The sequence below is a fragment of the Rhamphochromis longiceps genome, linkage group LG22, assembly GCF_057381845.1.
Source record: "Rhamphochromis longiceps isolate RC_006_pf linkage group LG22, R_longiceps_female_GT1.1, whole genome shotgun sequence".
NCBI classification, from domain to species: domain Eukaryota; kingdom Metazoa; phylum Chordata; class Actinopteri; order Cichliformes; family Cichlidae; genus Rhamphochromis; species Rhamphochromis longiceps.
The window spans coordinates 21,383,044-21,410,806 of record NC_140577.1 but is presented as its reverse complement, the minus strand read 5'-3'; the positions used below and the strand labels follow the sequence as shown (position 1 = coordinate 21,410,806).

Below are 27,763 nucleotides of genomic sequence, written 5' to 3'. Positions count from 1 at the left end.
TAAACATCCAAAACATCTGTAGCAGCTCCTCGCAACAATGAATAATATCTGGAGATGAAGACCATTATTTAACCAAAACCCCAGAATAGCTTTTAAATAAACCACAAAGACTGATATCTCTGCAAAATTTGCTCAAAGTACACAGCATACGTAATAATACCATTAGCTGCGAATCCATGGTTCAGTTGTTATGCTCCTACTCCATTTACCCACACTTCCTGTCTGCTTTTTACTGCTGCTATCCAATCAGGACAATGTGTTAACTCAAAGTCTTGAGAGCAAGTAATCCAAAGAAGACACTAGAAGTTCAGCGTTTTAGCAAGAGCAATGTAGTTTTATTGGTCTAGAGTTAATTAGGCTGAATAGGCAGCTATAGAGGAACATTCTTTGTGTGCTGCTTTGTGTAATTTTGCCACAGAACACGAGAACAACTTACCTGTAACGTGAGCAAAGATAACAGACACTGAAGTGTCCATATTGGAATCAATTTTAAAACAAAGGTAAAGGAGATTTATTCCATAATTTAATCATATACACCAGGGAAATTAAAGCACTAAAGGGTTAAAAATAAAAACAAAACAGTTTTCTTTAAAAGAGTTTTCTTAAATAAAGAAAAAGAAAAAAGAAAAAAAAGATCACAGAGTTAGGTTTTGTTTGGCTGAGAAGAATAACGGTCAGAGGCACTGGTTTATGGGGGGGGAGAAAGCTGCCCTCAACAAGTGACAGGACGACACCATCCTTCTTTCCTTCGAGTATCAGGGCAGAGCGCTTCCTCTTTAGAGGCATACACGCAGACAGAACACAGGCAGAGGTGTGGCCAGAGCTCCACATTCACGAGGAACAACAGCTCCACACTCTCAATCATTACAGTAAGAGAAAAGGAGTCCCCTCCTGAAGGTAAACTGCAGTTTCAGGTCCAACTCTTTAGAATCATCTTGTAGTGACAGGGTAAGCAGTTCAATGGCGCCCTCTCTCTGTAGAGCAGGGAACTACAAATCATCATGAGTGACGGATGAGGTTAGATTGTACCCACTAAAAAGGCCCAGCATAATAAGGAGATGAGACAGCATACAGCATCAGCTCAGACAGGACTGAAGTGGCACAGATTAAAGAGAGAGTATCGGGCATTTGTGACACAAGTGTCACAGTCCAGGTGTTCAATTTCTATGTTGAGAGCAGTTTCAGTTTCACCATTGACCTAAAGTCCCCTCACCAATTCCAGGTCACCTTTCTCTGATCAAACCCCGCTGAATGGATATGAACCAGAATGGGTATAGGTGAAGGAATAGGGCGGTGATTTAACACGTTCACAGGTCGTTCGGGTTAACGATGGTAAAGTCAGAGTCCTTGCTGTGGGTGGAGCCTTCATCTGGGCTGGAGGAACCTGAGGTGGTGCCTGCCATTAGGGGATCTTGGAAAGTTCCAGCCGCACCCTCAGGCTCCATCCGCACCATGCCACGCCCCCGTCTGATTTGAGGAGTGCGCTCGGATGCAGACCTTCCTCCAGTTTCGGCGTGTAGGTCTCCGTCCTGGGAAATAAGGATGTAATCGTCCCAGTTTTTGCCCTCCAACCCCAGAGAAGACGCCACCTGCATGCAAGAATCTTTTTTTAAAACTGCATAAATGCCTAAAGTGTGAGATCACGCTTGCCTTGGCCTAAAGCTGAGTGTTTTGAGATAAACTTGCTGTGCTCGGCGGTATCATTCAGAAATGGTATAATTCTTAGGAGAGCAGATTTAGCATGACACACCATAATCCTGGAAAGATACAAAACCACTCTGAACACAGACTTGCAGACATGAAAGGGATTAGGATTTAAAATGAATGAATCCTGGGATCAAAGGGTCAAACAGCAGAACAGACGACGAAACATAATCCTGTATGGAGTGAACGTTAAACTGTATTTGATGCCAATACAGCTGGCAGAGGTACAGAGCAATAATTTACGCAGACAGGAAAAACGCTGACCTGTTGATCAAATGGTGTCATGGCCTGCTCCTCCTCCTTCTCGTCCATGCTCGCGCTCCCTTCCAGCTCGGAGTCCCTGCTCGGCCTGATGTTTGCCTGCTGTTGCTGGCCACTGTGGAGGCTGCTGGTGCTTAGAACAGTTTCACCTGCTGCTGCTGTGGACGTGTAGTGATCGTCAGCAATGGTGATTTCTTCATTCTCCTCAGCTTCCAGCTGGCTCTGGTTGAAGCGCAGCGCTCCCTTTAGGATGTCTTTAATCTGACAGGGAGAAGGAGGCCACAGAGATGAGTTAGTGAATATGATTATAAAAGGGACATCACAAAAATGAATACACACTTGTAGCATCTGCTCACACAGTCACCTGTTTGAGTCCAGCCAGTGAGACCAGGACCTCATCCTCTTTCTCGATGTGTTCTTGGAGAATCACTTCCTGGATTTTACCTAGAGGAACAATGAGTGGTCAGGCACTGATCGGCCACAAAAATCGACTATATTACTATCACTATATTACAATTCGAAAACATAAACAGTATTATTATAGTCAGTAAATTTTTAGCAAAATTAGAAATTTACAAATTTAAGTTAGACAAAAATATAACCTGCAGCAGACGCTGACGCACGAGTGGAATTAGACTGAATGTTTTTTTTTTAAGCCATGTAACCATGTGTGGCTGAACTTACAGATGTGTGTGTTCATCATCTTAGCACAGTATTTGCTCATGGCCTCCAGGTCGTTGATCTGGCCCTGCAGGAAAGAGACTTGGGCTTCCAGGTCTTCTTCCTGTTGATCCCACAAACACAAACAGAGAAAACTGGAAACTGAAGGAAACCCTACAAAGAAGGGATTATGGTTAAAGCTGTGAGAGAAAATTAAAAAGACTTACCATCTCTTTCTTGCCCATAGTCTTGCTGTGGGAGCGCGAGCGAGTGATGTTAAAGAAGGACTCCTTCTTGGTGGCGGAGAGGGGCGGGGATGAAGTGCTGACATCACTCCCTCTGGATGGGGGAAGAGGCGGGGAGGCGGTGGATTGACCACGGCCACCAGAGAGGCTTTCTATGCTTGTAGAGGAGCTGACCGTCCTCGAGCTTTGGCCTAAGAAGCACAGACAGACATTTTTATTAGTAACACTAGGAAGTTGAAAACCTATGGACGTCACCTTATTTGAATTTACGGGAGAACAACCTGCACAGGAAATAAACATGAAAGAAACTATTGTTCCTTTAAACTCTATGAAGAACCCTATTTATGGAGGCCAAATCTCATAAATATCTGTAATTTAGAAAGATATTAAACAGCTAAGTGCAAGACAAGACTGAAACCTGGACTGTGAAGCTGGAATTGCAGATTTTTCCCCCCGTGCTGAATGAGATGTAGAAATTGTGAATTCATGAATACATGAATTCACAATCAAAAAAGACATACATTGTGTTTTAAATGATAAATGATTTTTTCCCCAAGTGCATCTAATAAATAAATAAATAAATAAATAAATAAATAAATAGATAGATAAATAAAAGTGTCTAGTAGTGCTAATGAGTCTGTCTGTTATATTTCCTTTCCTAGAGTTTTTAGCTTTCATGTCATCATCTGTTTTTAGATAATGCAAATCTGCAGCAGTGCGCCTCACCACAGAGCAAAGCAGGAGCTGATTGGAGAGGCGCAGTCCCTCCTGCTCAGAGAATGATGCTCATTAATGCAGCAATTAAATGCAAATGTAAGTAATCAATTAATAACAGACTTTTGCAGTTATTAATTGACTGCAAATCTGTTGGTCTATAATGAGTCATTAGATAAACCATTTCTTTGCATTTTTCTTTGTCACTGCAGACTAAACAGCAAGCTGACACACACACACACACACACACACGACAAATAGGGGTTTACAGCTACAGTGATGCAACAACAGAAACTTGCTGACAGGTTTTTTGTTCGGTTTTTTTAAAGGACACAGTCTTAGCACTACTGATGAGAGATGTCGCAGCTCACTAGTGATGCCTATGCCATCATCTGCACTGATGCAGCGAGCTGTGATCTCCCTCTGGTGGTCACAGTTGAAAATCACATGCAGCACACACTCATGTCTGTTTATGGTAACATTTGGCACACCAACAGCAGGGACAGGTGAGCAAACGGCGTACAACATGCAGGATGCTTAGAAATGGGCTGGCAGTGATGAAAGCACGGACAAATAAGGGCGGGCATGTCACACAAGCAGTTGCCATGACAGCAGTTACCTTGTGTGTCACTGTGAGTCTGGGCTGAGGCCTGAGACACTCCACCTGAAACGCCATCTAACAGACAGGAGAGTCAAAGCCGATGCTGCCATAACCACACAAACCAAAAGGCTGAACAAACTTCAACAACCAGTGTTAAAAAGGGTGTAAGGGTAATTCACCGGGTACATAATACACCAACTAGTAGATGGTAAGAAGGATGTCATCACATCTGTCCTGCCACAAATCTGGAACATTTCTGTTTTGACTACTTGTGCTCACCTTTGCTCAGGTGGACAGGCATGCTTTCAGACTTGAGCAGGCGATAGTGCTGAGTCTGGGCCTGGCCCTGGGTCTGCGTCGGAGCTGACGGATCTGCCAGCAGGTGTGGTAAGATGGGCGTAGGGGCCGAGGCCGGGGAGGTGGACGAGGAGGAGGAAGAGGAGGAGTGTACCTCGCTGTTGATTGGTGAAATAGACGCACCAGACATAGCTGGAGCAATGAGCTTCCTGCCGAAGTTGAGCAGACTGCTGGAGACCTTGTTGATGTTGAGTGGAGCAGCTTTTGTAGAGCCAGAGCTAGAAAGAAAAGGATATGAGACACTTCACCTGATCTCATCTTTACCAGAAGATTTTCCAAACTACTACTTTTAGCATTATTTAACAAATGTTCTACCTTCAAGGTATCCAGAGGTTTATATTTTATAAGATAGAAAAATTAAACCCTGCTTCCAGAAATCTGGGATTAGCCTGAGAAGTCTCAAAGACAAAACAAATGCTATTAAATTGCTCATGAGAGGGGTTTTTTTGGTGCTCAATTCTTGAATGCAAAACAGTTATCCCAGAATTTAAAACCTGGATTACCCGGCACAATAACATAAATTGACATCTCGTTCTTAATATTAACGACTGCAGATCTTAAGGTAGTTTTAGACCCTATAAAACTTTAATGCTCCGAGTGGAGGTCTGATTTCTAATAGCTCATCTGAGGTTTTTTTTAATGACCGCATTCTTGTCTCATGCACACAAGGGAGCCTACAAACACTGCCTATTTTATATTACTTTTATACAGTTTCACTGACCTAAAGAATGTGCTCATGTGAAAGAACATGTCCGAATAGAAAGCAGGAAATAAAATGACTAATGGCGAGTGGACTTACAAGGTAAGGTTATGCTTTAATAAAACATAAGGATCAGTGCAGGAGCAATTTTAGTATTTTATACATATAGACACATTTTTAATGTGAATATATAAATAATGATAAATACTGAAAACTGTAGCCATGTTCGAGTCAAATGGACCCATCTGTCATTTATGTGTGAAGGTTCAAAGTTCTGCAAGCTGTCATGGGCGTTATATAGAGCCCAGAATAGAGGGGGGGGGGGGTAGTTTGAAACAGCAGTCTGAACCTTTGGCTCACTGGGATTACTTGCACATAACTAAACTAAAGCAATTTTTATCAACGGCCACTAATGTAACCCATATTGTATGTGATACAGTTGAGTCCATAATTTTCTGGACAAAGACAAAATTTTCATTTTCTTTGGTCTGAACTTCACCACAGGGTGATGCTCTCAGATAAGATTCAAATAAAAGCAGCATGACTGATCAGATGGTGCTTTACAATGCAAATGGATAATGATCTAAAGAATACCAAGACAGTCACCTCATCACAACCTAATAACCTTTCAGTTATTAAATACAAAATTAAATGGAGACCCACAAACAAGACACCATGACACCCCCCTCCTCCAATCCCTCTCTCAGCAGCAAGACATCTCCCCCCCCCCCCTCCTCCCAAACATCTCCCAGTGTCACAGTGGATCAGGTCAGGAGGCAACTGAGGAAGCTTCGCCCCAGAAAGGAAGCAGGCCCAGACAAGGTGTGTCCTAGGATGCTTAAGGCATGTGCTGCTGAACTTGGGGAGCCGCTACAACGAGTCTTCAACCTCAGTCTGCGACTGGGGAGAGTGCCCGCCCTATGGAAGACATCCTGCATCGTCCCGGTCCCCAAAAAGAACCGGCCCAATGAGCTGAATGACTTCCGACCGGTGGCACTGACGTCACATCTTATGAAGACTCTAGAGCGGCTCTTCCTCAACCTCCTCCGACCACAGGTACAACATGCCCAGGACCCACTACAGTTTGCATACAAGGTGGGTGTCGGAGTGGAGGATGCCATCCTGTACCTCCTACACAGAGCCCACTCACACCTGGATGGGGGAAAAGGCACGGTCAGGATCCTGTTTCTTGACTTTTCCAGTGCCTTTAATACCATCCGGCCCTGTATGCTTCAGGAAAAACTGAACAGGATGGAGGTGGACCCCTGCCTGGTGGCTTGGATCTCCGACTACCTCACCGACAGACCACAGCACGTCAGGCTGAAGGACATCACGTCTGACACAGTGGTCAGCAGCACAGGAGCACCACAGGGAACTGTGCTGTCCCCTCTTCTCTTCACCCTGTACACCTCTGACTTCTGCTACAACTCTGAATTATGCCATATTCAGAAGTTTGCAGATGACACGGCCATCATGGGGTGTATCTGGGATGATCAGGAAGAGGAGTACAGAAGTCTGGTGAGGAACTTTGTCGCATGGAGTCACACAAACCACCTGCAACTCAACACCTCAAAGACTAAGGAACTGGTTGTGGACTTCGGGAGGTCCAGAGAAGGTCCACTGCCAGTTCAGATAGAGGGGGAGGAGGTGGAGGTGGTCAACAAGTACAAGTACCTCGGGCTGTGGGTGGACAATAAACTGGACTGGTCATGCAACACAGAGCACCTGTATAAAAAAGCACAAAGCCGACTGTACTTCCTCAGGAGGCTGAGGTCTTTTAACATCTGCAGGAAGCTCCTGAGGATGTTTTACCAGTCAGTGGTTGCTGGAGTACTTTTCTATGCTGTGGTGTGCTGGGGGAGCAGCACAGCAAAGAGGGACTCATCCAGGCTGGAGAAACTGATCAGGAGGGCTAGCTCTGTGGTCGGCATGAAGCTGGACACTCTGGTGACAGTGGCAGAGAAAAGGACATTAAAGAAACTGATGGACAATGCTGGGCATCCTCTGCACACGGCCATAAACAACCAGAAGAGTCTGTTCAGTGACAGGTTGCTTCTCCCCAAGACAAGAACTAACAGACTTAAAAACTCCTTTGTCCCACACGCCATCAGACTGTTTAACTCCTCTCTGGAGGGGAGAGGGAGGGGAAACAGGAGGACAAAGGAGGGGGGAACAACTAAGCTGTAGTGCCTCTTCACCTCACTGTACAATACCTTGTGCAATACTTTTTGTAAATAGTCAACAGTGCAATAGACTCAATACTTGAAATGTGCAATTCACTTGTATTTTTATTTTTTATTCCTATTTATCCCCTTTGTATATTTTATTTATATTTGTCTCTGTATTTTTATATATATATATATATATATATATATATATATATATATATATATATATATATATATATATATATATATATATATATATATATAAAAATATAACAGTTCTGTAACTGTAACTTCGGTCGTTGCTGTGCTTTTTTTGGAAGTCGAATTTCCCAGAGGAACCCACCCGAGGGATTAATAAAGTTCTATCTTATCTTATCTTATCTTATCTTAAGCAGCGACTGAAGGAGACTGCAGTAAAAACCTGGCAGAGCATCTCAAGGGAGGAAATGCAGCATTTGGTGAGGGTTGGGTTATAAACTTCAGGCAGTCTTTGACTGGAAAGTATTAAAAACATTCCTTATATTTTAAAATATCTTAGTTTGTCCAATTAATTTTGAATTGGAAACGTGCATTTTTGTCCTGGATGCATGCATGTATGTATGCATGCCCCATATGTTTATACCCATGTGTGTGCGCAATGTCAGGTCCATTCAAAGACAAGGCTGTGCCTTATTTTACCGTGTCTTGTTCATCAGGTCAGCTCCCTTTGTTTTGTAGTAATCCAGGTTCTGCTGGAAGTGGTAGTTCACAGGTCGCGGGTTGTTCTACAAAAACAATAACTTAAGCTTAAACTGTTATTGTTAACAACTTTAACAAGACAGATTAAAAACCTCTGCTGTGCACAACAAACAAGTAATCTCACAGTAAACAAGTCAACCGAAAATATGTGCACATGCATGACTACATAAATAAGTCAATATATGTTTCTGAGTCAGTACTTATGAGCAACAAACCTCCACCATGCCCCTTCTTGCACTGTTATTAGGGATGAACCCTCCCCAACCACCCTCCAGGTATAAATCTGATGTTGACCTGGTTTGACATGGCTGTTCACCTGGGGGTAACACTGTCATGTCAGATCAACACCTTCCTGAAATTTCATCTCAGGAGAGTGGTGAACAGGAGTTTGGTGGAGTTGTTCAGTATACAGGTCAATGAATTTGGACGAGGAACAAAAGATAATTTAGGTGAGGTGTTCGCTAAGGTCAAAGACTCCGTGCTGATTTAACTTGTTCACACAACAACGTCGAGCTTACATGCAACTAAAACGGTACAACTACAAACGTTCTGCGTGGGAGAAGTAACAGCACAGCAGACCTCTGGTTAAGTGAACAAAAATCAGAAAGACCGCAGGAGGAAAGAAACAAGTGTATGACAGGAAAAGTATGGTCAGGGCTGGGGAAATCTTGGCAAAAATGTATCAGGTCTTTTTTGGATTTCCAAACTAGACCAGAGTTTTGCACTTCACATAGTTTCACATTTACCAAGTGCACAAGTACTTCTGTTTTTACTTTAACTGTCTTGCAGTTGCATCATTGTGCCATTTTAGGATTTTCGTAATCAAACTCAGGACAGGACTTTTACATTGGAAGTTTTTTTCCACTGCATTTATCATCAAAGCTGAGCTCAGGTCCATCCCATTTCCACTGATCATCTGCCACTAGAGTCCACCTGTGGTAAATTCCGTTGATTGGACATGGTGTGGAAAGGCCCACATTTGTCTATATGAGGTCCCATAGTTGACAGTCCATTTCAGAGCACAAACCAAGCCATGAAGTCCAAGTCTGTAGACCTCAGAGACAGGAGTGTATTGAGGCACAGATCTGCGGAAGAGTACAGTTTCTGCATCAATGAAAGTCACAGTAAGCAGAGTGACCTCCATCCATCCATTCGCTTCCGCTTATCCTTTTCAGGGTCGCGGGGGGCGCTGGAGCCTATCCCAGCTGTCATAGGGCGAGAGGCAGGGTACACCCTGGACAGGTCGCCAGTCTGTGGCAGGGCCAACACACAGGGACAGACAACCATTTGCACTCACATTCACACCTAGTGACAATTTGGATTATCCAATTAACCTATCCCCACAAGCTGCATGTCTTTGGACGTTGGGAGGAAGCCGGAGTACCCGGAGGGAACCCACGCAAACACGGGGAGAACATGCAAACTCCACACAGAAAGACCCCGGCCTGATGGTGGAATTGAACTCAGGACCTTCTTGCTGTGCGGCAACAGTGCTAACCACCGTGCCACCGTGCTGCCATTATATGTAAATTGAAGAAGTTTGGAACCACCAGGTATAACTGGCCGCCTGGCCAATTTGCCACACTCCACTAGTCAAGCCTGTAACAGAGCGCCCATACAGAAGCCTCTCTTCAGTAAAAGGCACGACAGCCCACCTGAAGGCAAAAAGCACCTGAAAGTCTCTCAGACCATGAGAAACAACAAAAAAAAAAAAATTCTCTGGCCTAATGAAACCAAGCTTGAACTCTTTGCCCTGAATGCCAAGAGTCATGTCTGGAAGAAACCAGGTACTGTTCATCAGCTGACCAATACTATCCCTACAATGAAGCACTGTGGTGGCAGCATCATGTTATTGGGATGTTTTTCAGGAGCTGGGAGGCTACTCAAGGTCAAGAGGAATGCAGTGATGTACAGAGACATCCTTGATGATATCCTGCTCAAGAGCACTTTAAACCTCAGACTGGCAGGGGAAGGGGGGTCTCTTTCCTTTGTTAATGTTCCAGCCAGAACCTAGACTTGAACCGACTTAACATTCTGGAGAGATCTGAAAATGGCTGAGGACCAATGCTCCCCACCATGACCTTGAGAGCTTCTGCAATGAAGAATGAGAGAAGCTGTCCAAAAATAAACCACCATTCTAAAAATGACTTGAGCCTGTAATTGCTGCCAACTGTACTTCAGCAAAATATTAAGCAAAGGCTGTGACTGTTTATATACATGTTGTATGTTTGTTTTTAATAAATTTGCAAAAATTGGAAGAAAATGTTTTCCCCTTTGCCATTAGAGGATATTGTGTTTAGGACATTGAGGTGAAAAATTTATTTCATCCATTTTAAATAAGGTTGTAAACATGACAAAATGTGGAACGAGTGAAGTGCTGTTGCAAAGACCATGAAACATGCACTGCTGAGCTGAACATTAACTAACCCAACCATAAACTCTGATATGCAAGGGGTGCTAGTTTAAGATTAATGTGTTTTAATTGTACATTAAACATACAAACATAAACACAGAGGCCTATTTGTTACACACAAAGATTAAAATGCACTTATATTTGTGCTACGACTACTTGTCATTAACTGCAGTGACCGCTTCATTGACTACACCTGCGTTTCCTGTATTTACTGTAAGTGCCCCGACATTAAAATGTAACCTCTCAAGCATGAGAAACTAAAATACTTGCTGCCAATTTTAACTTCACTTTTTACACCCAAGCGCTTTCTGAGAGTACAACAACACCACAAAAAGGTTTTTGGTCCTTGCTAAAAGTGTGTTGCTCGAGGATTTTAGCCCACTGTGCATATGAGTCTTTCACTTCTGCAAAACTTCTACTTCCTCTGTGATGGGGACAAAAGGCAACTTGTTTTGAGTGAGGCATCGCCTTTACAGTAAGTACTTGATAAAAGCTGCTAGAAGAGAGCTTGTTTAACTGTAAGTTTGTTCTGATTTTGATCATGAGTCTCTTTCTCTCTTCCCCATTTTAACCTGTGACCAGTTAGACAGTGAAAGAGACACGTGAGCGCATAACACACATCAGCACTTTTATAGAGACTTACATCACCAACTGTCAATTCTATCAGCAAAACCAACATGTATTATTTTTCTAGTTAAGTACGCTGGTATAATAACTTACTTTGGGATCTCGAAGGAACAGAGCCTTTTGCAGCAGAGAGTTGATGTCTCCTATTGGGGGGTAGTGCATTAGGAGGCCCAGGCATGTCTGGAAGTTGCTAGCAATTACTAAAAAAAGAAAAACAGATTTAAGAAGAATCTTAAAAAAATAAAAATAAAAATCTGGTAACAACTTGTGCTTTGCTTTAATCAAGTGTGAATCACCAAGAGTGTTTCAAGCTGTAGTCTCACTTCCTTAGTGTTTTCTATTTGACTTATTTGTCACAGACTAGACTCTGCATTCCAAGAAAAACAAAGCTAAACAAAAAGAGTCCACAAAATATCAGAATAAAAAAAATAAATAAATTTAAAAAAAAAAAAAAAAAAAAAAAAAAAAAAAAAAAAAAAAGTTGCAGACTTATTTTCATATATATATAAAAAAAAAAGAAAAAAAGTGCGAATGGACAAGCTTCATTAACTGCAGACTGAAATTGCATTGTGTTACATTTTGGCTCATTGGCATAACAGTAGCACTTATACAAGCAGAACTGCAGTCTATGCTATTTATATGAAAAGATCAATTGTAGTCCAAAGTAATATAACTCTGTCTAACTAAATGAGCCGGAGTAATTCACAGTTTTCCACTTATGTATGTCTTACGAAGTTACATGCTACAAAGACAACACATGGCATTATTGGATTATTTAAGTAATAAATGGTGCGTACGAGCATCTCGGATATAGAGCAGCATGGCCACAAAGATGTAGTCCACAAGGTCCAGAGTGATACAATCAGCAAAAAGGGCATCCCACACCACCAGCAGGTCCTGAAGAGGAAATTCCCGGCCAAACAGCAGACGAACCCACCGGCTAAAGACACAGAAAAAAAAAAAAAAAAAAAAAAAAAAAAAGCTTTACTGCATTTGTGTCCAGCAGTGGATCAGGAAAAAAAAAAAAAAGTCAGACTGCCCAAAGATGTAAATACTGACATCCCGTAGATCTGCGGGGCGATCTCCAGCCGATTGAGATGCATGTGCAGCTCGATATCGTGCTTCTTCACCAGCTGGTCCTGGATGCGGTTGACTTTGGTTACTATGGCAACAGATGGCCCTGCATCCTGGGGTCGAGCGAATGGGATGGTGGTCAGCATTTCTTCTTTACCCTGGGGAAGCAGATTGTTCCATCACAACTGAAACATCTTCATGCAAACATAAATGAGGAAAATCAGCAACAATGAGGAGCTGCAGTATCCTTTTGGGAGGATATGCTATTCTGAGTTTTGTTAAGTTTACTTGCTTTACTTTATTTAATTCAATAAGGTGGAGTTTAATTATTAGATCTTTTGATTCATATTAACAGGATAGGAGGATATCTGGTGACTGGAGGGCATTTGAGTACAGTGAAGTCATTGTCATGGCCATGACATCAGTTTGAGATGGGCTGAGGTCACATGATGTCTTATGCTGCTGGAAGCAGTCGTCAGAAGATCGGCACATTGTGCCCATACTGAGGTAGGCTGTGGACTTTAAGTGATGCTCGCAATGACAGTGGCGCAAAGGCAACAACAAAAAAAAAAAAACAAAAAAAAAAAACTAATTCCCCACACTAAACTGTTCTTAGATGGTAGGTTAGATTCATGTTTGCAAGTTGTTTACACCAACATGAAAGAGCATAACATCTGAATGTTGCAGCATAAATCGCGACTTGTCGAATCAGGCTACAGTTCCCCTCCCATCAGCTCAAAGCAGTCTGGCCATTCTGTTCTGATGTCTGATGTCAACAAGAAATTATTGCCCAGAGAAATCCTGCTCACTGGGTATTTTCTCTTTTTCAGACTATTCTCTGTAAACTCTAGAGATGGGCATGCGGGAAAATCCCAGCATAGCAGCCGTTTCTGAAACACAGACCAGCCCATTTGGCTGTCACTGAAATCCCCTTTCTTCCTCATTCTGATTCTCCGTTTGAAATTCAGCAAGTCAACTTGACAATGTCTGCAAACCTAATTGCACCAAGTTGTTGCCATGTCATTGGCTGATTAGATATCTGCGACAGTATAAAGTCTTATATTGCAAATTTGTCTCTAAGAGCCTTGAAGAGCCTCTACAGTCTGCTTAATTTGGAGTGGAAAAAGAAAAAAAAAACTAATAAAAAAAGTTCACAAAACATGAAGTGTTTTAAGTAACAATTTGACTGACAGTCAGTGATAATCATGGTTTCTGTTTGTTCCTGCACTTGTGCCACAAATCGGTTGGGTACATCAAACAGATCCAGCTGCTCGTCTGCATTTCTGACAACGAAGCCTCTCGTCCTATGTTCACTATAGTAATAAAAATGCAATTGCTGCTACCATGGTAACCACCTGAGTGGTCAAATTAACCAGGACTGAGCTCTTCAACATTGTAATTTAGCGTTAATATAATGTCATGTCTTCATGACAGTGCAATCAGCTGGTATTGTGTTACAATCTACAATCAATTTCAGTGTCAAAAGTAGTTTTTCAAATTAGAACAGACCTTCCTCACTTCCCTTTCAAAGCTGGAGAACCACGGCTCTGCTGTCTCCATTAGCTGCGAGAACATGGCACTACAGAGAGAGGCAAAGATAAATGTAGTGAGATTTTTTAAAAGTATAAACATTTCTTATTCTGAACCCTTTTAATCGGCTGATACTTACTAGGCATCGTGCTCGAGGTACACTGGGTCTAACAGACACTTCATCTCCTCACTGAAAAAAGTGAGAATCTTTCAATTTAATCTTTGGACAAATAAATACAAAAAATATGTTGTCATCAGAGAAGCAGGTCTGTAGGTATTAATGGCTTTTCAGTGAAATGCAAACTGACCTGGGGCTGGCCGTCTCACTGGCATGCTGAAAGGCTTGATGGTCACAGTGCAGCACAAACACTATGGGAGCCAGCAACTCGTGCATCCCCTACAGACAGAAAAGCAGACAGAGGCAGAGAGAATGTAAGATGCATAAAGGCAGAAGGGAGAGGAAACAAATACAGTTCAATTGTGGTCAGTCTTTCTTTAATAGTGATGCACGAGGTTTCTAATCCGTCATGACAGGTTTAATTTAGATATTGTTAGCCACTACTCAGCCATGTGTCACTTCCAGTTTGTAAAAAAGATGCTACGCTGGCCATCTATTCACAGGCTGGCACCTGTTACAGACACTTGTAATGCTTAGGTTACAAAGGCATTTTGTTCTGTGTGAGCTTGTTGAACAAACACACGGGACGATGTTGAATGTTACCTGTTTGTACAGTAACTGCTCATTTTCTCTGGCATAACAGAAGAGAATATCAGTCAGCTTGGTCCTCACATCTTCATCCTGGAAGTATCGGATCTCAGGGAATCTAATCCAAATACAAAAAGAGCAATTTTTTTTTCCTGCCATGTTAATAACAGAAAAATAAAATAAAATAAGCAAATAGTAACAGAGATACTTACGTTCTCAACACATCCTGCTTGACCATTCCCTTTAGCTCTTTATCCTGGAAGAACTTATTCCACAAACTCTGGATGTGACAGAAAAAAAAATTACATTCAGAAAATCAAGGGAAGAGATTGTTGTCATTACAATGACAATGTGTGTAAATCTATATGTTAAAAACCAATATGTCATTGACAGTATCAATAATTATTAGAAGGTCACAAAGTGTCAAAGTGTCAGGGTCATATTTTGCACATAACCATGAAACATTTGTGGAGAAAACTCACCCCCTCATCCTGGGACAGTGGGTTGTTCACCACAAGGTCCTGCTGGCCTGCGGCCTTGCGGGGGTTGGTAATGTGCTGTGACAGAAAAAAACAAAACAAAACAACAATAATGCACAACAATTAGTTACAACCTTTGATGATTTGATAAGTGATCAGTTTTTTCCCTCATGGGCTGCATATTATGCTCTGTGTTTCAGGATATAAGCAGCTATAAATTCTACATATGAATGAGCAGTGAGGTTAATGGAGAACATTTATATCTTAGAACCACACTGGCCACAGATGGGTGCTCTCACCATCTCCTTGATCTTCTCATACTGGGCCCGGAGCTCCTTTGTCTTGTTTATCCACTGCTCTTTATCCTCTGGAAGAACCTCCAGGTACAGCTATAGACATGCAATGCACATATCAGTCCATGCAACAGTTCATCTTTGAGAAATCACTAACATGCAGAAAAATCAGCCCTTTCAGAACTACGCTCGAGGCTGTTATATCCACTGAGGAAAAAGTCTGTAAGCCACCACAACTTCCCTTTTCTGTGACAGGGAATTTGCCAAAGCCCTCTTAATCAAACTCGATAGGACCGCTTGATCCAACTGGCAGTTACCTTCCAGCACACACTCCGAAAGCGGCTGCTCCTCAGCCGCCCATTGATGCCTGCCTGCCGGATCCTGGCCAGGTAATTACTGTTGAGAAACAAGTCGTCCCATTCTTTCCTGCATTGGGGAGGGGGTGGTGGAGGCAAAGCATGAGGAGATTTACCAGCTTCAACTCAACTTGGGCAACTTGTGTCATCAAGCAGTAAACAAACAAGATAAGAAGCTAAGAGAAGTGGGCCACGAGTTCACGATACCACCATGAAGGGATATTAATGGAATAACTCACCTATATGAGAGAAAGGTAGAATGAGACTCCGAAGTGCTGCTGTCAAGAGATCCTCCTACTGAGAACAGACACAGCCACAAGGGGGAGATGTAAACAACAAGTGCTAGGGCGTCAAAGCAGAAATCAATTTGTGTGTGTGTGTGTGTGTGTGTGTGTGTGTGTGTGTGTGTGTATATATTTTTTTTTTTTAGACGAGGCAATGACAGAGCAACAAAAATGCATACTTAGACAATTTTACTGCATCACAATAACCCATCAGTTATTCTTTTACAAGGCACGCAGTAGAGCAAAAAGGGGAGCAGAGAAGGTGATTAAAGGAAGTAAAGTAACATACTCTGTTTCTTCTTTATTGGCCGTAATAAGTCTAATTTGGCCTGCAGGTGAACATGCATTGAAGTTGGAGAGCTGTCTATCAGCATTAGTTACAGGAGTGGATCGCTCCACAGGGACGCTCAGTATGAATATTCATCAGTTCCACAACATGCCAGCCACCAACGTTTTCTTTCAGTCACACGTTAACATAAAAAACACACTCAGCCTGGGGGTGTCGCAAGCCACATCTGTGACTCACACTTCAGTCAGCTCAAAATTTTCTTTTTAATCATCTCCAGAATGAACCTAAACTTATCATCTCCATTGTTGTGAGCCTGTTAGTCCCAAAAGGACTGCAGCATTGGTATATTATGATGTGGGTCTTGGTCCAAGGAAGGGGAAATGGTTACAGGTGTTATCTATAACAGAGGTTTGGAAGTCTTAACTGAAAGTTGACATACTGTTTTCATTCTTGTTGAAACTCTGGAGCGCGTCAAAACCTGTCTCCTGATGATCTTCACTCTGGAGTGGATGGCGGGTCTCAAAATTGGGATGCTGCATGACTGCGACCCAGCTGGACCTGGAGAATGAGGTAGCAGGTAAGAGCAAAAAAGAGAAAGATATAAAGAAGAAAGATAACTGAACACGATCTCCCAAAAAGTCCTGGTGTTAAAGCACAAACTAAACTTATTTCTTTTAACAGGGACACAGAGCTTCAGTTTCAGCTTCAGAACCTGTCCTGACTTTGCCAACTTTTCATGAACATTGTAGCCTCTGACCTCTTTTTATATAACAGTGCTGGCAAATCAGTCCACCGCAATCAGCAAAGTTTCTCCAAGCACACCATTTGATCTCGGTACTTACTGTCACAGCTTTGTGTTTCTCGTCAGTTGAGACTCAGAAGGAAAGGATCGTTTCTGCAAGTAGAGGGAGAAGGACTGATAATAAAGGGGAAATGAAGGACAAAGCTGCTAAAGGGCCAAAAATGACTCAGTGAAATATAATACAGTAGAGCAGAAGTAGGCAGCATTGGAAGAAAATTAAAAGACGTTGGTGAAAGAAATGCTTTGTAGAAACACCCAGCACTAAAGACGTAGACTAAAGTGACTGCAGATGCATTTCATAGTGAAGAATAAATCCAACAATTTATTTCTCAAAAAGTATTTTCATGAAGGAGCGACTTGATCAAAATTTGCTTTTTTGAGTTTGATACTGATTTTCAGCGAGTAAAACTACTGAAATATGCTTTATATAGTAAATTAATGTAGTATGTCAGGAAAAAGTCAATGTTTCAAGCAATGCTTAAAAAAAAGAAAAAAAAATAGCAGGGTTGTATTTTTAGTTTTTTTTTTCCCTACACTGTGGCAATCGCACAAAGGGATATGGCATAGTCTCCCTTCAAATGTATTATTTTCAACTTAACATAAAATAAAACACTGACATTGATTACAGTCAGTGAAGAATGGCTGAAATTAACAAGAAGCACTTGAGCTGCCTGATGTTCCACGGTGCTCTTTGTGATACATTGAACATAACTGGTGAAGCTAATGAGGTCATTAAGTAGGCAAATTAATGCATTAATTACTGATGTTTAATGTGAAGAAACTTGTCTTCGCGTGGCTCACGGACAGCAGTGTTTCTGAAACAAAAATCAGCTCTGGCGAGCGGTCAGGACGGGACTTCCGGGGAGCGATCCAAATGCAGGAGGAATGTTGGACGTGGTGCTGAGATTCACAAAGAGACAACCTTCAAGGCGATGATGGATATGACTCTAATTTTAACGGGCACCGTGCCTTCCTCTTTGATCACACCACAAATTAATCTCCGTGTGATAATAATGTAATATTGTTTTTCTCTGTTTTGACTGTAAATTAACGACCAAACATATAATACGAAGAAAACAATTTGAAGAAGTTAGGAGAAACTTTTCCTTTGTTTCCCCCCACCCCCTATGTTCATTTTTCACATAGAAATACATTAATTGATTCATCTTAAAAAGAGAGGATGAATAGAAAGATTTCCCAATGATTTAATGCCATACTGAGTGGTTTACCAGAACAGAAAGATGGATTCATTAAAAATAAATAAATAAATTCCAAGAAAACACAAACAAAAAACCCCACTATTAATATCCCGACCAGGTAAACCGTGAGCCAAGTACTCGCTGCCAACTTCTGAGAGAAGTTTACTTTTTCCGTGAGACATCACAATCTAGGTTAACCAATCCTGCCTTCGTTCTTTATCCGGCTTGGGATTATTCCATGTTTATGAATATGTTTAGCCTAATGCGCAGGCCTACAGAATAGCACGTGCCCACAAAGCATTGTGTTTTCTTTCGATTTAATAATTGTGGAAATAACACAAAGGCATTTCTTAAACCAATTAACCATGTGAATGAAACACTGCTTGATAAATTAGCTACACATGCCATCAAAATAGAAATTATTTTATATGCATAATGTATGCGGCTGTTTTCACGGGGAACATCTGTTCTACTCGAAGACGAATGCTCTCCTTAAATCTGTGTGCTCCCCCCCCTCCCTGCTTTCCTAAAAAGGACATTATCCTATCAAATAATCGGCACCAGTCCACAACTATGGGAAAAAACAAACCCCCTCCAGAAGAATGGTGTGAATAGGTGTTTCCAATAATAGCATCTTCTGCTTTCAAAGATTGGCATGAAAGATTTAAAGTCTCCTGAGTGAATACAAATACAAGCGGTAGTCATCTTGCATAGAATATTAATTCATATGATCACTGTGACCAAAATTACTCATGCAAAGTACTTTGAAAATTCTTTTCCCTACAGTCTTGTAGTCACATTCGTCGCTTTGTCTCTTCTTTCCAAAAGTAAAAAGTGACTCTAAACTTTAGAGATCACTCATCCCTACTTGTTCTTTGCATAGGCATATCTTATGTGCGTGTCTCTGCAAGCCTTTCCGAGCGAGTGAAAGATGACGCGGGTGTTCGTCTTGAGGCCTCGCCGTGTTAGCACAGCCTTGCCTGAAGCGACTCTTCTCTTAGCCTTCTGCTGCTTTCATTACTTTTTCCCGGAGTCGAACGTAAAATGACATCCCAACTTTACTACATAATAATCAAGGCAAATTAGCTTCTGCATAATTTAATCCACGGCACCTGGAGACACCTCAATAATTCAAAGCACGAATCTTTCATGAAATAATCAAATCAATACATAATGAAATGCATAAATAAATCAACAGGCAAATAACAGCGAGTCCATCTGTTCGGAGGTAGAAGATCACTTACTGGGAATTGCTAACAAAAGCTTGCAAAGCTAAACTCAAACTGTAGCAGTGACATCATCCTGTGTTAGTTTTGCAGATTTTTTAGGATTTGGCTTCTTTAAGTTCTTACCCAAGATGGGATTTCAAATGAGCTATGCTGATGCCCGGGACTGTGGGAAGCACACTGAAATGATTTCAAAATTAAGCATACAGCCTCACTCTAAACCTCAATCCTTAATAGTCTTCCACAAGGCGTGCAACATAACAGTTCACTTTTCATTTCCCATCACACACATTCGGTCTGAAAGTGAGCTTAAAAACCACAGACTAACACTTCCCATTTGATCTAAGCCAAGAAGCATCACATTTTAAATAGAGCCCACAGTATGCTCAACTATAGGTTCATGATTTTATCTTTGGGGTCTGCTAGAACAGATTTCCACATCTTGGCATGTTTTCATACCATACTGTACACTTCTGCAGAACCTCCTTTTACCAGCTGTGTGAAATGCCTCATTTTAGATGGTCTCTTTACTACCGCCCTCCAGGGAAAGCCTGTCTGCTCTGATAGTTGGGCAACAGCAAAGCAACTGTTCTATGAAGCACATGGGTTGTCTTTCAGAGAGCTGTGCAGTGGTAATGACTCCCCAGAGTTAAACATGTTTAAATTAAAATTAGAACCAGAACAATGAGTGATTCCTGTCCACTTGCCTTTATTACACAGTGCACTATTTGAGCGATGACATTGTGGTTTCCAAAATTACCTCATTTTGGACATGCGTACCAGAGAACGCCAACCAAGAATCCAGCTGAGTTTGCGTTTCAGTGACGGACAATTAAAAAGACAGACGTAACTTCTGAAGGACCTTCAACCTGCATTCAAACTTCAGACCACCAGATGGCGATATCTGTGGTCGCAAAAACACTTTTGGTGCTGTAGAAATCTATGGGAAAACTGCTCTAACTTGATAACAGCCAAACAACGAAGAGCAAATTACTGCAAAAGTGACAGTCTACTGACCACAACCAACCAACCAACCCGGTGATGACATGTTCTGTACGGGCATGGCTCTAAATATGTTTTAAAAACTTTAAGCGCTTATTTCTTAAATGCAGCTTTGCAGACAGTGTTACATCTATGTCAGTTTTTGAGAGCAGGGCTCCTCGGTGTTACACATAAAGTGTTTCATGTAAATTTAAAAAAGAAAAAGAAAAACAGTGAGAGGGAAAACCGTAATCTCAAGAACTCAGAAGTTGATCGATGACCTCATGGTACGCTTTTATATCATCTATGGTTGCAGCATCCAAGCTGCTTTTTTTTTTTTTTTTTAAAGGTTTACACAATTTCTGGTTGTCCCTATAAGACACAAGATCAAAGCTAGCAATGGTAATCAGAGACATATTACTCTTAACACCTTAAACAGATTGCCAGTTTATTGATCTTAGTTAACTGACTTAATAACTACGTTAACTAGTTAACCAAATTAATTAGGTTAATTTATGGGGGAAGAAGCCAGAGTATCTGGAGAAAACCCACAGAGAGATGGGGAGAACATGAAAACTCTATAAAAGTCAAGGCCAGCTGGGGTGGATTCAAACCCAGGACCTTGGTGCTGTGTGGCAACTTCAACATGTAAAGCTGACTCTGCAGACTGATGTCTAATAAATAGACTTCATGGAAATCATATATATATATATATATATATATATATATATATATATATATATATATTTTTTTTTTTTTTTCTTCCAGGCTAGATAAGCTGGAAACTAAACCCAGATTAGTCAGTTGTATTAAACATTTTGCTGAAGTGCCTGCAGTATTTCCATTTGAAGACATCTGACTGAACTGCAACTACAGTTCTGCTCTCCGCTCAGGGATATGCTTTTTATCATTTCGCATTCAAATTCAGATGTTTTTTTTTAAAAGTAGTAATAAACAGTAACAGCTGATCCACAAGAGTCTCAGCAGTTTCATGTGGGGGGAAACTGCTTTTACAGGATGAATATTCAAAGAGGATCCGGCAAACAGCGCTAATAGGAACTGTCAATGGCAGCTTCAGTCAAGACAGCAGCAAAACACCCCAGCTAAACAAACTCACATGCCTCTACTTCAGCACACAGTGAGAGCTCAAGAGCCTTTATGGTCACATGCTCTGCAAGAGACTGAGAACATGTCTGGAACCTTAGCCTTACCAAAATTCCAAGAACTTGTTGGGTCCTGAAAGATTTAATTACCAAAGATAAAATCTGACAGACATCTGTCTGTACTGAAATGGACAACTCGTTAGTAACATGGGGGAAGAGGACATCCACAAAGAGTCGCAAGGTAAATCTAAAAAATGGGCATTTCTAAAGTGCCTTTTCGCTGATAAAAGCTATTCAGATAAAACTAAGGGGACATCTTGCCTGGACTACTCAATGACATTTACATGTAACCTCATATAAAAGATCACAAGTTAAACAAAAATAATAAAAACACCACCACCAACAACAGCTAGGAAGCATTGCACTAAAGGGAACGAAACTCTGAATGCACAGAAACACTCAAGTCAGCAAGTACTGAACATTTCCTCCAATATTATTAGCAGGCGGTGTGTTTAAGTCCCGGGTCTCGCTCCTTTCTAGTCCAAACGGCCTTTCTGCAGTCCACGGTGTCCTACAGAAAGATTCCCACACGGACATTTGTACTGAACTTCATCTTGGCAGTGTGGAGAAGTATGTGTGAAACCACACGAAACTACACAGGCAGGTGGTGTTAGCTGTTACCAAACCTCTGCACTGCCCTGAACTAGTCACTGAATCTTTCACCCATAGTTAGTCCTCCACTTAGCAAACCCACGATTAGCTGTTTTTCCCCACATCTTTTTGACATCGTAACTTACATCAATGACAAGGTCTGTCCAAATTGAAGCAAAACGTACACAGGGTCCGTCTGGGATGCAGCACGAATGAGCTGCCAGGAAGATGATCGAAGCAGAGGGGGCTTAAAAAAGCAAAATAAAACGCCAAACAGCAGCTAAGCTAGCTTGTATCGTCCGTCGGCTAGCAAAGCTAAATATGAACTAAACTTACTCTGGCAGCTGAAGCTCTTCATGTTGATTGAATAAGAGTTGAAACGACAGGAAGCAGGAAGGCTAATATGACATTAGCCTAGCGAGCCAACTCGGGGCCCTGTTATTACTTCCAACACACACACAGCTTCTGCTTTAAACGAGACAAAGTTGCGCCGCACGCTCAGGAACTAGCACCAAAAAGCAATGCGTTAGCAGTTTTTATTCACGTACCTGTTCGGATCACGCAGGAAGCCTCATTCTGCTCACTCGGGCTCCGCTGATTTGTAAACAGTAGCGTGTCAGGCTCACTGGCTGAAGACCAGCTGACTGGTCACGTGACCCCCGGCCTGTGACGTTACTGACTGCCTGCAGGTAGCTGGTTGTTCTAGATTTGTCCAAAAGCTAAGCCTTACTTGTTTGTTAAATGCAAAGTAAGGGGGTCAATATATTTCAGCAAAATTGTGCAATAATGTTTAATAATTATTTATTAAGGCTTTGTGGCATTACTTGTATAAGTTCTTTGTAATATATAGTGAAGTTATGCGTTCATTTCATTTGTGAAGATCTCTAGAAGAGTGCAGACAGCAGGCTGCAAAGACAAGGACCCAAACAATTGGCTGCTGGAAGAGGATAAGCAACAACCAGTAAGTTTTAAAAAACAAACAAAGAAACAAAAAACAACCTGACTAAGCAAAGGTTGAACTTTTTATTACTATAACCAGTCTATGAAGAATAAATGCCCAGTAAATGACACCTCTTAGAATTTGATAAGGCTTTAACAACTTCTGATTGAGTTCCAGTAATCTTCATAGCTCTGAATGAAACATGCAAGATATGAAGTTATTCATATTTCCACCAATAGGAATATCCATAGATGAGTTATGAGAGAGGACTGAGTCTCACAGATTGCACACTTACATGTCACAGATTGTACTTCTTCCCACAGCTCTGCACAGTCTCCCCACAAGGCAGGATTGCAAAAAACAACAACAACAACAACAGCAAAAAACAAAAAACTGAGACTACTCTAGCTACTTTAGATTGCAAAGATAAATAGACAGAGGAGATTGCAAATTCAGTTACCGATTTATCAGCACAAAGATTATGCCTTTCAGTTCACTTATCTGCATCAGCCAAAACATACTGCTTTGTAAAAGAAAAATATGGGTGGTAAGGCTGTAAAAAAAAAAAAGAATAATGATCTTAATCTGTAATGGCAACATAGAATGTTGAGGTGGATCACACCACCAAGGAGAAATAAAAAACATCATTGAATGAGGAAGAACACCGAAGGGGCTACACAACGTGATGGATAATTAAAACAGTTTTATGTAGACTTAATTACAGCAATTTCTGAGGTCAAACAAGTCAAGTTTATCCGTGGAGTGCTTTTAACAAACCGCTTTATCACAAAATGCTTCCAATATACAAAACACAAGATGCACAAAAATATAATTAAATCAAAGCAGCGAGATGGTCACAATGGGGAAAAGCGTAAATCCACCTGGTATGTACAGGTGGAGCCGTTAAGTAACATTGCTGATTCAAATGTGTACACTGGTGGTGGTGCTGTGTTTGTGCATTGATGGGGGGTTAACACAAAGCAGGAATAATGACCATTATCGCTATTACCATCATCATCACAGGCATGGCATTTCAAGAGCACCATTATCATCATTATTATAGCTAATATTACTGATGATGAGGCCTCTTTGTTGGCCCTGACTAAGGTATTGTCATGGAAACAGATGACAGAAAAGAGCATAGCTTTATTGAATTACACTGATGCTATTCTGACCAAATGGGGCTTGAATGCTGCACTGTCTGAGTGGGGTATAGAAGCATCAATGTGAGAAGTCCTGAGGAGCGACAGATGAGAGTCAGGAGCAGAGAGCGGGAGACAGAAACACAGATGAAAATAGCTCTTCGTGCAGATCAAATAAAAGAGGAGCAAAAAGAGACAGAAGACAGAAAACTCCAGCAGTACTGAGGGTCATGTGATTGCAGGGAGTCACAGATCCACTGGTACAGAGTGAACTGGTGATCAGCACAGAGGAATATTGTCTGATGGCTGGAAACAATGACACCGATTCACCAGCACAGGGACAGTCATACGAGAGAAAATCATTAGTACTAATAACAATAATACAGACAATGGGCATAACAAGGGTTGATTGATTCAGTCTTTAACAGATCTGTTACAACAGGCTTAACATGGTCACCTGATGAATGAGCTTAATCTTTTTATGTATTTATTTTTGCTTCTCTTACTTGATTCGTAGTGTCTTTTAAAGTATTTCATCCTTTCTTCATATCCAGCTCTTCACATTGCTAACATCCCAATGTGGTATTTTAGTAAGTGCAAATGTAATCTAGAGGCAATATGCTACTTAAGATGAATGCAACCCTCTTTTTATTGTCAGAAAGCAGTAATAGCACGGTGGCCTTCCAGCTATCTTAGCCGCTGCAGATTTTATCACATGGGGGCCATAAACCTGGGAAATATGATGTGCCACTTTCTGTTTTACTTTTAATATATCTGATGAAAAGAGCTTGCCAGAGATGATTCTAGATTAACTATTTCCTGCCATTATCAAAAGATAAATCTTGCCTAAATCTTTATTATTGTCACTTAAATTTTGTGAAAATGGTTTTCTTCTGGAAGATGACCATGCTGAAACAGATTAAAGCAACCAAAAATATACTTGTGATATATGGAGCTCCAAGAGTGACAAAATGAATGAATTAAATACACCATTAAATGATTAATTAAATGTGTCAATAATTAATTTAAATTGGAATTAATTAATTAAATAAATAATGATGACACATTTAATTAATAAATTATTGACACATTTAATTATTTATTTATTTCACATTTTAATTAATTATTGACACATTTAGCTAATTTTAATTGATCTGATCAAGTCAAAACCATTGCTTTGGCCTGGTGGCCATTCTTTTTAGTGGGCGTTTCGCCACACCAGCAACTGGCATGTGGGAAACTAACTGAACTGTACTTTGAAAAAAAAAAAAAAAACCCTGTTTGTGTGTCACCAAATACACTTTTAATATTTTTATTTAGCTGACAATGTAGTGGTTTAATCTTCAGATATCTGGTCAGTTTGTCAAAGAATCAGAATCAGAATCAGAAACTTTATTGTCATTGTCACGAGAACAACGAAATGAAGAATGGTCCCCGATCATTGCATCATCCCTAGCAATATCAAAATATAAATAAAACAATAAAATTCAATAAATAAAATAGATAGAATACTTAAAATACTAATAAGATGTAACAGTAAAACATTCACATACATTCCCACACACATGCTTCAGACCGTGCATAGATTAACACAAGAGTGGCGTGATGGACATTTTTTTGTAGTATTCAGATGTGTTATTGCAGTTGGATAACAGCTGTGTTTGAGTCTATTAGTCCTTGCTCTGATTGCCCTGTACCGTCTGCCTGAGGGCAACAGTTCGAACAGGGAGTGGCCAGGATGTGAGGTGTCTTTTATGATGTTTTGGGCCTTTTTAAAACGGTGGGCATTGTGTAGAACTTCTAGTGTGGGGAGAGGGCAGCCAGTGATCTTTTGGGCGGTGTTAATGATCCCTTGGAGTGCTTTCCTCTGAGCCCCTGTGCAGCTAGTGTACCAAATACATATGCAGTAAGTTAGAACACTCTCAATGGTGGCTCTGTAGAAGGACACCAGCAGTTTCTGTGTGATGTTATTCCTCCTGAGAATTCTCAGGAAGTACAGTCTCTGTTGGGCCTTTTTCAGCAGCTCGGAGGTGTTCACACTCCAGGAAAGGTTCTCCTCTATATTGACTCCCAGGAAGCGGAAGCTTGCCACCCTTTCTACACAGTCCCCATTTATGAATAGTGGTTGGATCTCTGCCTTTTTCCTTCTGAAATCTATTATGAGTTCTTTGGTTTTTGAAGTGTTGAGGAGGAGGTTATTGGCCTTACACCATGACGTCAGCTGCTCCACCTCGTCTCTGTACGTAGACTCGTCTCCCTTGGAAATGAGCCCCACCACTGTGGTGTCATCTGCAAATTTCACAAAGATGTTGCTGTGGTGGCGAGGAGTGCAGTCGTGTGTGTAGAGAGAGTAGAGCAGTGGACTGAGCACACAGCCCTGGGGTGAGCCAGTGCTGAGACTCAGGGCTGAGGATGTGTGATGGCCAACTCTGACTCTCTGTCTACGGCCCGAGAGGAAGCTGTTGATCCACATGCAGGTGCTGTCTGGAAGCCCTGCATGTGGATCAAAGTGCTTCGACGATTTCGGAGATGTCCGCCCAGCCCAGTCTCACGGCAAAGTGTGTGATAGACCTGCTTGCATCGCAAATGCTCGAGCTGTTATACCGCCGACAAAGCTCAGGTCCTGGTACACAAATGTCATAACCTCCACTGACTGTGCACCAACTTTATTTACTGAGGTTATATCTATCAGGTCTTTATTTCTTGATGTTCATACGTGTCATACTTGTTTTAAGTCGCCAATTCTGAATTATAACTAGCATTAACATATCTTTAAGGAGAGAGCAAATCTGATTAACATCTGATCTTTGTGTTTTTTGTTCAGTAATCAGCATGACCTGTGTATACACGCATAACCTTTATTCAAATAGATAATGTTGGTGTTTCCATCATGTAGTAACTGTACAAAGCTTGTTAGACACTGTGAAGCACAGACTTCACAATGTTCGACTAATATTTTTGTTGTGAATATTAATCATGAGGGTAAACGGGCAGTCCAGCTGCTGCCTCAGAGCCCAGTACACCATGGAGCGAGGTCAGCATATCCAGGATATCTTCAGCTCTCTAAGTTAACCCCGAGTTTCCCAGCTCGGTCACATGAAAGTGGCGGCAGCATCAAACTAATCTAACGGTCATCTACGAATTTAATTCACAGGTCATATCGATATTCTTTTACAGAAAATCATCCTTATTACTGCCAACTATTCCAGAGACGTGAACTCCACAGTATAAAGAACACAAAAATATAGCAGTGCAACACAACACTGCTGTAAAAGAGATCAACGCTTCAGTTTGTTGCAGATCAAAGTGGAAAGAATGTGATTGGCTGAACAGGTGTTACTGCATGTTCTATGTTATCTGCATTTCCATCAGTGTAAGACACTCAGCAGCAGATTAGAATCAAGTATAATAGCATTTATACATTTAATAAATGTATTAATACACGGATGTTCCCGTGACAATGCCAGGCACTGTTTGTGCAGAGATTTTAGTACAGCACGATGCTCATTTAAAACACATT

The 27,763-nt window shown here is 41.2% G+C and overlaps 1 protein-coding gene across 4 annotated transcripts; it reads right to left on the bottom strand.

Annotated features, from left to right (window-relative positions):
• Window positions 1-181: 181 nt before the first annotated feature.
• tbc1d5 (TBC1 domain family, member 5) lies at window positions 182-22,819 on the bottom strand. 4 transcript variants are annotated; one of them, XM_085395904.1, is made up of 23 exons: window positions 22,710-22,819; window positions 17,042-17,094; window positions 16,639-16,757; window positions 15,866-15,920; window positions 15,588-15,696; window positions 15,277-15,366; window positions 14,981-15,055; window positions 14,711-14,778; window positions 14,514-14,616; window positions 14,101-14,189; window positions 13,932-13,982; window positions 13,772-13,841; window positions 12,248-12,420; window positions 11,986-12,128; window positions 11,282-11,388; window positions 8,089-8,174; window positions 4,465-4,760; window positions 4,204-4,260; window positions 2,853-3,061; window positions 2,650-2,749; window positions 2,330-2,409; window positions 1,969-2,226; window positions 182-1,589 (listed from the first exon to the last, which is right to left on the bottom strand). In XM_085395904.1, exons 3-23 carry the CDS (start codon window positions 16,736-16,738, stop codon window positions 1,308-1,310), a joined length of 2,601 nt encoding a protein of 866 aa, XP_085252030.1. In that variant the 5' UTR covers window positions 16,739-16,757; window positions 17,042-17,094; window positions 22,710-22,819; the 3' UTR covers window positions 182-1,307. The 4 variants fall into 4 exon arrangements, with proteins under 4 accessions (XP_085252030.1, XP_085252031.1, XP_085252029.1 ...); XM_085395903.1 differs by lacking the exon at window positions 22,710-22,819 and adding an exon at window positions 22,308-22,577 and having other exon boundaries at window positions 191-1,589; window positions 15,866-15,923; XM_085395902.1 differs by having other exon boundaries at window positions 194-1,589; window positions 15,866-15,923.
• Window positions 22,820-27,763: the final 4,944 nt, after the last annotated feature.

Excerpts from the sequence above, each read along its gene's own strand:
- tbc1d5 (XM_085395902.1), bottom strand. The coding sequence starts at position 16,738 with ATGCAGCATCCCAATTTTGAGACCCGCCATCCACTCCAGAGTGAAGAT. Across the intron at positions 14,190-14,513 it reads AGCAGTTACTGTACAAACAG|GGGATGCACGAGTTGCTGGC; the intron begins GTAACATTCAAC and ends TTCTGTCTGTAG. Across the intron at positions 4,761-8,088 it reads GACCTGATGAACAAGACACG|CTCTGGCTCTACAAAAGCTG; the intron begins GTAAAATAAGGC and ends TTTTCTTTCTAG.